We start from the raw sequence: 11,129 nt of genomic DNA, 5'->3' as shown, positions 1-11,129 counted from the left end.
CGCGCCGTGGGGAGCGCGGGGGCTCCGCGCGCGCTCTGCTGGCTCCGCGCCGCGCGATGGCGCGAGGAGGCGCGCGCGCCCGGCCCCGGGGACCCCAGCCCGGCCGCCGCTGAGCCCCTCCGCCCGCGTCCGAGCATGTCCCCTCCGGCCGCCGCGGCCGCCTCCGCCTGCAGCGCTCGCGCCTCCCGCAGCCGCCGCCGCAGCCGCTGCCCCGGGCATTTGCCCCCGGACCCCCGCCCCTGATCCGCGCCCGCGCCCAGCCCGGAGGACCATGGCCGGCCAGGGGGACTGCTGCGTCAAGGTGGCCGTCAGGTAGGACCGCGGCGGCGTGCGCGCGGGGGCTCGGCTTTGTCTGGCGGGGCCCCCGGCCCCGGCCCGCGCCCGGGAAGCGGGGAGCGGCGGCCTCGCCGGCTGCTGGAGGGGGTTTGGTTTGGGTGGTAATTTCGGGCCCCTCTTGGGAGCCCTTAATGATGAGAAAATCGAATAAACAAGGAAATCCGGTATTTCACACCCAGCCCTGGCCCAGGCCAGAGCGTCTGTGTGTTTCCTCCTCGCCTCCCCATGGGGCTGCTGTCTCGGACCGGGATCCTGCAGACGGGGAGAATTTCCCCGCATGCACCCTCTGGATGGTTCTGCGTTCTGGGTCCACCTAGGAAGGCAGCACACCCGCCCCCAGAAAGGGTTCTGCAGACAAAGATCGAGACGGGGACAGCGGAAGGGCGGGGAGGGGGCCGTGGCCTTCGTGGGGGTCGGGGAGCCAAGGGCTTTTGGAGAGAACCCTGCTGGCCCCGTCCCGGGAGGAGATGGGGCTGGAGGAGGCAGGAGGAGGTGCGTCTACGGTTCTGCCTCGCTGACGGCAGGAGGGTGTGACGCTGACGCCCCAGCCTCAGGCTGGCCGATGAAATGGAACCAGGAGGGCTGCATGGACTTATCTGGACTTGCAGTGATGTCCTGACAGAATTGGGGTGGGGAGGGGACGTGGCTGGGGGCTTCTCCTGGGAGTGGGGCACAGACGTGCAGGCAGGAAACACCGCAGAGTTGAGGCGTCAGTGTCCTTTGTGCTGCATGGAGATGCTTCGCATCACACCACCGCTCCCTGTTGTTGTCTTGGGGTTTCTCTTTGAGAGGGTCCCTTAGTGGGGAGAGCACCAAGCTGGGGCTGGTCACCAAGGCAGGAATTGTGGAGAGGAACGTCCATCTCTGCCCCCGCCCTGGGTGATGGGGGTGGGGTGCAGGGTCCGGGTCTAGGGTGGGTCTCTGAGACAGGTCTGTAGATTATCTGGGTGGTACGGGACCCAGATTCCAGGAGTCCAGGGAAGTCACTCTAGACAGATGACTGTGGAACAGCTTTCCTCTTCCCCAGGGAAGATACCCCCACCCCCACCCCCAGCCACCTGGCCAGCCCTCTGCAGCCTGGAGAGGAGTGGGCTGCCAGTCACAGGTCGGGTGTCAAGGAGGGAGACTGAGGGGCCTCCCAGCCATGCACCCTGAGCTGCACTGAGCATCCAGCACAGCCTTGCTGGCTGCACAGCCTGAGAGACAAAGAAGCCTGGCAGGTGCCTGGTGGGCTGGCTGGGGCGGGGCCAGGCTGCCGCTGGGGCTGACAGTGCAGAGGATGCTGTGGAGGTCAAGGGAGGGAGGTGAGGGCTGGAGGGTGGCAGTGAGAAATGTAAATATGACATCTGCAGGGCCGGGGAGAGTCCTGGTGAACCATAAAGGGAACTGAAGCCCAGCCGCCACCCGCTGTGCAGCAGGCCGGGGAAGCAAGGGGCTTAGGGTGCCCCTCCCATGGGGGCTTTCCTGTAGACTCCATCTTGCAGGAGAGAGCCAAGCAAAACCCGCCCCCCCCCCCCCCCCCCAGGGTCCCCAGACTGGACTGGGGCACGGAGACGAGTGGGAGCAGCCCATGGGAGTGGCACTCTGCAGAGGAGTGAGGAAAAGGAAAAGGTAGTGTCCCCATCACACCACCACTACCAGAACGTTCTGGGGACCTTCCCACAAAGAGGGGACTGTGTCTGCCCTCTGCCACCCCGCCCCCGTTCTTCAGGGTGATGGGCGTCATCTCTGCTTCCCGCTCAGATTGCCCTGGTAACATCAGGAGCATCCCCCCCACTTGTCTCCAGTTGCTGATCCGGATGGAGAGGTGGGGAGATTTGAGTATCAGAAAAGCCAGCTTTTCAGGGGCTCCTGGAAGATGAGGGAGCCCCATCCATTCGTCCCCTCCCAGCCCAGCGGAGCCCCAGCCCGGCACACGCCAGACCTCAATGGGCAGCCGGCCGTGGAAGGCAGACAATGCCTGGACAGAACCCAGTTTCTAATCAGAGAGCTGAGGATAGACCTGCGCCGGGGCTGGGACGGAAGGAGCGGACAGTGCCACCGAGGGGCTGTTGGGGAGGGTTCTTTGTGCTTTTGGGACCCCCTCCACCCCCTTCCCCACCCTGGAAATCATTTGCCCCACTGAAGAACTGCGTGGCGGGTCAGCGTGGAGTGGAGTGGAGCATTGATGGGAAGAACCGAGATTTGGGATTGCCGAGGGCCTGGCCCAGCGCCAGGTTCAGCTGTCTTTCTCACTTCCTGGAAGTCCTTTCTTGTGTCTAGCTGAAGTGTTTTCTGAGTCCCTGTGACAATAACTTGTGGCAAGCCCTGGGTCCGGCTCTAGGGGAGGCAAGCTAGGAGGAAGAGACTTGGTCTGCCCTGTGTGTGTGTGTGTGCGCACGCACGTGCGTACAAGGAGGGAGGTCGGAGCGCTGTTAGACTAGGGGAGAAGTGCCAGGCCCAGGGCTCTCGGCCCTGTAATCTCCTTGGGTTGAGGACCAAAGCTGGCCGGCTGCAGATGCTGGGGGGAAGGCAGAGCTGGGGGAGAGACAGAGGGGGAACCGCTCAGGACCTGGGGGGCCGTGGGGTAAGGGACGAGGTCTAGGTGTGAGCAGAACCCCAAAGGCCCCACGGCTAGGCCTCTGTGGAGTTTGGTCCGTGAACCCCTAAGCCCTTTGCACTGTGAGCTCCTCCAGTGAGCGGCCCCTCCGGCCTGCCCTGTGATCCCTTTATCCGTTAATCCCTGTGTCGTGTCCGATAAGGACTCTCCGCTCAGCCTCTACCTGGGGGCAGAGGTGGGGCTAAGCTGAGGCCTGCCCCAGCTGCAGAAGCACAGGCCTGGCCCTGGGAGAAGGAGACAGGGTGGCTGTGAAGACGTGCGAGTTGCAAAGTTGAAACTGGGGAAGGAAGCCAAGTCACATGGTGCCTTTATTTAAGACCCTTTCAAGCCCCTGGCTCTTAGCCTCCACCATGCGGGGAGCCCTCAGTGTGGCCCAACCGCCTGCCCCTTATCTCTGCCTGGCTTCTTTAAGCTTCCTTCCTTTAGTCCGATGGGGAGGGGAGGGGAGGGGCCTGGGCCAGTCCCACATCCATCCCGGACACTTGGGGTCAAGCAGGGCTGAAGGGGTTTGGGGACACCGGCCAGGGCGCCCGGGACAAACTTAGACAGCACCCTGCCCTTGCCTGTTTGGTCCTCGCAGCAGTGAGTGTCCTAGTTCCTGGCTACTCTGAAATCTTGGCCAATGTCTGTCTGAATTTTAAATCCAGAGAACTGGTGGCTTGCAACAGAGACTAAAGAAGACAGAGAAGGCTGTGTGTGTGTAGAGGGGCTTATGGCTGCCTTCAGAGTCCCACCCTCGGCCCTGATGGAGCCCAAGGCCCGTCAGTGCCAGCTGTGCCCCGTGCTGTCCGGTTTACAGATCTGGGAAACCGAGCCGCACTGTGGGCTGGGTGCAGACCTGACACTCGTGGTGGTGGCCTCCTGCTCAGAAACAGGGCTTATGTCATCACACGGAAGTGGAGCGTAGTAACCACAGGCCCCGGAAACTGGCCCCTCCACCCCAGCCAACCTGCCTTGATTGGATCTCTGAGGATTTCAAAACCTCCGGGTGGAGGTGGGGTGGGGCAGGGCTGGGGAAGCCGCAGGGTGACATGTGCCCGGCACCCTGACTCTTAGCTCTAGGGGCACAGGGCAGGGCTGGGGCCTGGGCCCCTTTCCTGTTTGTCCCTCTGGGCCTCCGTGTTACCCACTGCGGATGGGGACAGCGGGTGCGTTCATTCTGAAGAGCTGTGGTTTGGATGAAACAGGAGACATACTGTTCTAAAGGACTGGCTCCTAGGAGTGGAGAATGAATGAAATGTTTTAAAAATAAGCCCTAACTTAAAGGGCACCTGTGAGGTGTCTCTGGTTTAAGCTGTGGTGGCTGTTCGGTAAAATGAAGAGGTCACCTTCTGCCCATTGACTGACTGATTGATGGCAGAAAGCATGTGGTGATGGAAACGAGACTGGACTAGGAGGGGGCTGAGCGTGACTGTTGATTGAACTTACTCTGTGCGGGGCACTGTGACCGCGTCGTCCCTTCTGCCCCGCTGGAGCCCCGGGAGGTGAGAATGCTGTTCCTCTGTGTACACAGCTGGTAAATGGAGGAGCTGAATTTGAACCCAGAGCAGCCCCGCTTCCAAGCACCAGCTCCCCATGCTGCTCTAATCTGCCTCCCAGTTCAGCTGCTAATTAGCCCTTGGCTGGGAGTCTCTGTGCCTCAGTTTCTCAGACGCTTCAGGGCACACAGTTGCCGTGACCTTTCCTGTGGGAAAGCACTCAGGAAGGCACAGAGCAGGGCACACGTGTGGCATGGTGAGGAGGGTCCGGCCTGTCCTTTGAGGGGTTGCTTTGCAAGGTGGCTGGCTGTCCTCCCCATGGTCCTAGCTCCTGAATCCAGGCTGCTTCCTCGTACCCATCTCTGCTGTCCCTGGACCCTTGCAGCCGTCCCTGGAATTTGGTTTCCAGCCTGAGGCCCTATCTGTCTGCGGTGCTCAGGTGGAAGTCGACCATCGGGGTGGGGGGTGGCTGGTCCTGCCCAGGGCTGCAGTTAAGTGCCCTGAGGAGAGCCTGGGGACCAGGGAGAGTGTAGGGGGAGGCTCCTTGCCCTGCACAACCAGCCGCCCCCAGGCCCAGTGCCTGTTGCTCTGCATTCCTCGGCAGGGGAGGTCCCCAGGGCCCAGGCCCCCTGAGCCATCCCCCACCAGATGCAGATGCCGTCACAGCCCTGGGCGCTCCCAGCTCAGCCTGGCTCCGCAGCGTCTCCAGGGAGGTCATGGGAAACCCCTGCCAGATGCCCCGCGATAGGGGTGGGACAGTGAGAGTGATGCTGAAGCACAGATGAGCGGCGGGTCCGAGCCGGGTTCGGCTCTCTTCCCAGGCCCCAGCCACACAGTCAGACGAGGCTGAGGGAGCTCCTGCCTGCCGCCCACAGCCGGGCCTGGGGCCTGGGCCCTGGTGCCCAACAGGGCTGGGCCCCCTTCTCAGCTCCTCTTTGCATCCCCGCTCGCTGACTTCTGACGTCTCATCCCACCCCGCTTGCCCGCTTCCTCCCTGTGCCTGGTTTCAGCCCTTGGTGGCGGGGTCCCAGGGTGCAGCTGGGATCCTGATGCCTGGGGGGTCCTCCCCTGCAGGACCTCCTGTCCCCAGGCATTGCTCAGGAGTCAGTGGCCAGGGCTCTGGGATGAACTCAAAGAGAAAGGTCAAGGCCATCCCCTGAGGAGGGAGTGGGGTCAGATTCGCGAGACCCCCTGAGCGGGCACCTCAAGGCTTCCTGTCGGTTTTCTCGGGGTGTCTGCGCCCCCTCCCTGTGCTCTTGGGGTTGTGTTGGGGGCAGGAGTCAGACACGGGGGTTGACAGACTCTTTCACCAGGCCTGCCGGGGCCCATAAACCCATGCCCTTTGACCCCGTGGCACAAAGCCTTCTTGTTTGGGGGTTCAGAGCCAGCCCAGGTCTTTTCCCTGAGGGCTGGGCTGCAGGAGGGTCTGAGAGGCCAGGAGAAGGTCCCGTGGGAGGGCAGCAAGACCCTCTGGCTCTTGTCCCTGGGGGCTCTTCCCTGCAGCTAAAAGGGCCAGCACCCCAAATGGGGTCTCCCCACCCCATTTCAGCGAGAACTGGCCTGCGTGGGAAGATGCCCTCTCTGGGCTAAGTCAGCTAAAAGCCCCCGGGTGTCTGGGAGCCAGACTCTCCTGGGAGGGCCGGCCTTCTGCTTGCCGCCGCCTTGCCCAGGGCTGGCAGGCTGCCACGGGAGGAGGAGGAGAGGATGCTCATTGAAGCGGGGGCATGGATGTCCTCTTGCTGCCGCAGAGGAGAGCTGCCTTCCGCCCAGCAGCAAGGCAGCCTCCCGGATTCTGGGCCCTGCACTCCTCCACGCTCCGGGCCTCAGCTTTCTTAACTATAAGATGGGAAGGATGCTCTCCCAGCAGACCGCTCGTGGCACTGCTGGCGGCCGTTGGTGGGATGAGTCTGGAGATCCTCGGAGGGCTGGCTCGTTCTCCTCCAGTACCAGCCCTCTCTCGCCCTGCTGTGCGGTTGCTTGGCGGACACAGCAGGACGGGGCACAGGCGGGTTGGGTCTGAATTTCATCTCCACCGTTACGAATCGTGGAACCCTGGGCTTGTTAAATGTCCCCTTTCTGAGGCTCAGGAAAATGGGGGCAATACATCTCACAGGTTGTCCTAACACGTTACAGGTGTTCACATATATAATAGAGCCGGACACTCAGATTCTCAAAAAATATTAGGTATTGTCCTTATCACATGAGGCCTGAGTGTGGAGAACTCGGAGAAGAGACAAGAGGGACATCGGAGCCTGTAAGATTTCTGAGGAAGATGTTTCCCCAGATGCCCCGCTCTCCTTCCAGCGCTTGACAGTCTTTGCAGGCAGGATGTTCTTTTTGCTGTCTTAACCTAAATCCTTCCTGCTGTAGCTGAGCTCCCGTTTGATCCGGCTCTGTCGCTGATGAGGAAGAGCTGGTGCCCGGCAGGTCCACTCATGGCTAAGTGAGTCATTGTGCCAGGCAGACCCAAAGGTCCTGGGGCCCCTGGCCACATGCACACACACACACGCACACACACTTCCACAATGGAGGCTGACAGCTTGGCTCTAGCCCACCCCTGCAGCCCCGTGGTTGGAGCCAGGCGCAGTGCCGACTGTGGGCTGGGTACCAGGAGGGGAGATGGTGGACTCTGTCTTGGCTTCATCCTTCAGGCTTGGGTACCAGTGAGACAGGGCCATGAGCTTCCTCACTCCTCCGTTCCCCCCACCCTGGGCCGTCCCACTAGCCTCTGGGGCTCCTTTTCAGGATTTCACAAAGGCATTCTGGGTCCCGTAGGGGAAAAGAGAAGAGCTGCTTTTAGCCCACCTGGGGCTTTTTCCAAAGGGACTAGTTATGGTGGTTATTTTGACCGTCTGAAGGTAGCCGTCTCGTCCAGGTGTCGGGTTCTTCTCAAAGCCGGTGAGGTCAGGCCTAGAGAGAGGGCGTCTCCCAGCCTGGAAGTCCCCAGTGCAAAATTACTTATAGGGGGCCAGCTGAGTGCATGCTGGTCCTCCCAGCTCTCCTTCTGGGTTGAATCTTCAGGGCTGGTGGCAGTAAAGGTAGCCTTCCTCGGAGACCTTGTGACGACTTAGCTATGCGACCTTGAGCCAAGCTATTAAATTTCTCTCTGAGCCCTCCTTTGTGAGTGAGGTGCAGGAACACCCACCTGAGCACTGAATGATCTGTGTCGTGACTGACACATGCCCAGCTTCCTGGGCTCAGAGGCTGCCTCCCTCCACGCGTGTGGGGTTGTTACTGATTGGGGAAGTTGAGGAAGGAGAGGGGTCGTGGGGTTCCAGGTTCCAGCAAAGATGGGAGCCAGGAATCACAGTTCTTGGTTAGTTTGAATATCACGGCCTGTTACCCCCGGTGAGAAGTAAGACTCTTTGAATGGAAAGAACCCTTAGGTTCTGTACCCTTAGGAACTCAGGGTAAAGATTTGGGGGGCAGGTCTATTAGGAACCAAAGGAGGGGCCCTTGCCAGCTGATTGGGTGGGACTAACTGAGAACCTGAGGCATGGCCCTCCCCACCCCCCAGGAGCCTGAGCTCAGTGGGTGGACCCCTTGGGGTGATTGGCTGTCTTTGTGTGATGTCACTGAGGATGGGGTAGGGGTGAGGCTGAGCCAGCCCCATCCTCCCCTCCTAAGCAAGGGGTAGGGTGTGGGGCTCTGGGCATGTTACCCTTTGCAGAGGCAATTTTTTCTCCTTGGCAGTGTCTCAGCATCCCCCGGGCCTGCCTCCTCCTCGTCTCCCCTGCCCTCCCCTTCCGCCCGCCCTGTCTTCCTGGCTCCCCAAAGAGCCAAGGAACCGCTGAGCTCAGCTCTTCCCGCACCCCCAGGCTCTCGGGTTCACGGCCTTTGTCTCGTCCCCTGCCATGTGCGCCCTTCTCTGCATTGGGACACGCATATTCAAAGAACTAACCACATCACACCGGTACCCGCTCAATTGGGAACAGAGGAAGCTGGGCCCGCGCTGTGCCAGATCCTGCTCTGAAAAGCTCTGAGCCCTTTCTCTGCACCCTCGCGCCCCGCTCCCACCGCCGCTCCGTCCTCCGGGTGCCAAGTGGAGGATAGACCGGCTCTGTTCCTCTGTTCTGGGAGATTCCGGGGGCCTCTCTGAGCGAGGCTGTCCTCCCCACCCCCCTCCCTCCTGCGGGACCTTGAGAAGGGGTGGAGGGAGGGGAGGAGCGGTGGGGCTCGGGCTGAGATGCCCACGGGTGAGATTCAGGAGGTCCCTGCACAGAAGTGACGCTGGATGTTTGCGCCACTAAGCGTTATTGACAAAAACAGGCAGCTGGCCCGCGGGCCGTACTTTGCAACTTGAGTTTTTCGAATATCGCACTAGATGGTTATTTATCTTGATTACTGAGTTTTTTCATGCCCCCTTTAGACTTTGCAGTCGAGGTGAATGCCTCACACACCTCACCCTAGTCCTGGCTCTGGTCCACGGCTCCTAGGGTCTACTTGGAAGACGCCCCCTCCCATGACTCCCGGAGGAACGGGGGGGCGTGGCTCCATCCTTGTCACCCTATTGTAACGGGAGCTTCCTCCTTCACTTATGGGGGGGCGGTGGGGCCGAGGGTGGCACATGGAAGTGGCCTCATCTGGGGTGGGGCCAGGCAAGGAGGCTGCTGCTGGGGGGGGGGGGCGGTGGTGGTGGTGATGGAGTTCTTAGAAAGTTAAAATTGGGATGAGACCATCTAGATGACACTGGAGGAAGCAGTGGCTCCATGAGCCACAAGAGAGTTGGGGCAGAGGCTTGTCAAAGACCCCGGTCTTTATCTCCTCACCCTCTTATCTCCCGCCTGTGGACGTGGGTCTGAATTCTCCACTGGGGAGGGTGTGTCGAGGAATGAGCCCTAGGACCACTGAGACATGGTGTCCAGCGGGTGTCCGCCCCACTGGCCGTGAGCCCTGGGAGGCAGGGCCAGCTCGGTGCGCGGCCTGGCGCACACGTGAACACATGGCAGGACTCCTCTGGAGTGTCCCCCGCCCCCGGCTCCAAGGGTGATGCTGTGGGAGGAAGTGTATTTATCGATTTGGGGGTTGAGCATTTCCTGGGTGGGAGGCAGCTGGAAGAGGAAGAGCCTGCCGGCCGTAGTCAGCCAGAGCGGGAGCTGGTGCCAACCTCCCTGTTTACCGTGTGTGCGGGTTAACCACGTCGAGCCTCGGCTTTCCTCTCCAGAAAAGGGACAGTGACACTCCAGCTCTTCATGGTGGGTGCCTGGCCCAGCGCTAGCGCATGGAAGGCACCCTGAAATCTTAATTCTCTTTGGCTTCCATCCCCATGACTCGTTCAAGCCCCATTCCTGGGACCGATGCTCACTCTCTCCTCCTCTGAGGTCTGTTGCTTTGGGAATCAGTGACTCATCCCGGGCCCCTGTCCGTTTCCCGGCTGGTACCTTTTCCTCTGAGCAACCTCGCTCACCCATCTGCACCCTGCAAAGCACCGTGGTGTGTGGGGCTGGCTGGCTCTCTGCCCACAGAAGACCCCACAGCAGATTGTGCTGGGCCAGCGGAGGGTCCCAGGGTGAATGCCTGGTGGACCCCATGACTCCTGGACCCTAAAACTCTGGAGGACTCCTCCACGTCCTCTCCCCAGACTGCTCTCTTGTTCCTGGCAGCCGGGTCCCCGTGGTCTGGGACTGGTTGTCGAAGGAGAGGAAGGAGAGCACTCTCTCGCTGGCGGGCTCTGACAGGCAGGGCGCCGCTCCCCCGCCCCGCACCCACTGTCTCCAGGGACCCTGATTTGATTTCCTCCAATCACTAGCATTGCCATCTGCCTGGGGTAATTAAATGGTATTTGAACTGGATCCAGAAATCCCGTGGCAAGCAGCCCACGTGGGAGGGAGGCAGGGCGTCTTCAGGAGCTGGTGCTGCCAGCCAAGCTGGAGGGTCCTCAGAGGCTGCCCACCCGGGAGCGCCTGGACACCCTGGGCAGCGGGGTTGGGTTCTGGATCCCGCAAGCCCAGGGCAGAGCCACATCCAAGGCCCCAAGCTCTGGATTCCTGCCTGGTGCCTGGTGCACGGTGCCACGCCCTCCGCCCGGGCTGCTACCTGCCCTCTCCTGCGTGTATGAGCCATCCCGCCCCTTAGCGACGCAGTAGTGCAGGAGCTCTGAGGAGACAGCGCACACGCTGCCGGGGTTCAAGCCCGGCTCTGTCCCTTGTGTCTGGAACTGGCTGGGTGCCGTCTCACATCCTCATCCTGCAACCTGCAAACCACAGGTGTCATTGTCGGGATCAAGAGCTAGTCCACGCCAGTGCTTGGACACTGCCTGGCATACAGCAGGGCGAGTCTGTGTCAGCCGCCAAGGCTAGTGGCCAATGCAGGAGCGTTGCCGGCCCTGACGTCTTGCCGGGGGCTTGAGTTTCTGGTCTGCAGAGCCAGCGAGGATGAGCAGGAATCAGCTGCTCCCTTCCCCATCAGAAACCAGCTCCGGGGGGGCGACTGAGGAGCTGACCGGGAACAGGTGGATGGGGTGGATGAGGGTGGGGACCTCGTCAGGCTTCTGCTGCTGTCAGCCTCCAAGAGGGGAGAGCCCCTGACCTGTGAGGCCCCCTTCCCACCTAAGGGAGACGCTTCTGAAGAAAACCCAGGCCACCATCTGTGGGCATGAACTGGGCCTGGTGTAGCTGACCCCTCACCCCCAGGGACTTACCCCCTCCCCGGCCCCTCTAACTCTCACCGCCAAGTGCAGGGAACAGGCCTGGGTGAGCTGCTCTCCTGGCCTGAGC

The 11,129-nt window shown here is 61.4% G+C and overlaps 1 protein-coding gene across 3 annotated transcripts in view; it reads left to right on the top strand.

The window, feature by feature from the left end:
* Positions 1-6: 6 nt before the first annotated feature.
* The window catches only part of KIF21B (kinesin family member 21B), a 47,815-nt gene continuing 36,692 nt past the window's right edge, over positions 7-11,129 (top strand). For all 3 annotated transcript variants that reach the window (XM_046679975.1, XM_046679974.1, XM_046679973.1), the window contains exon 1: positions 7-312. In XM_046679975.1, the coding sequence (XP_046535931.1) occupies positions 272-312 (41 nt within the window). In that variant the 5' untranslated portion in view covers positions 7-271. The remainder of the gene's footprint in view (positions 313-11,129) is intronic.

Source organism: Equus quagga, chromosome 12 (assembly GCF_021613505.1).
Source record: "Equus quagga isolate Etosha38 chromosome 12, UCLA_HA_Equagga_1.0, whole genome shotgun sequence".
In the NCBI taxonomy this organism is placed as follows: Eukaryota; Metazoa; Chordata; class Mammalia; order Perissodactyla; family Equidae; genus Equus; species Equus quagga.
Note: the sequence above shows the minus strand (reverse complement) of the source record. Positions and strands in the feature narration are given on the sequence as shown.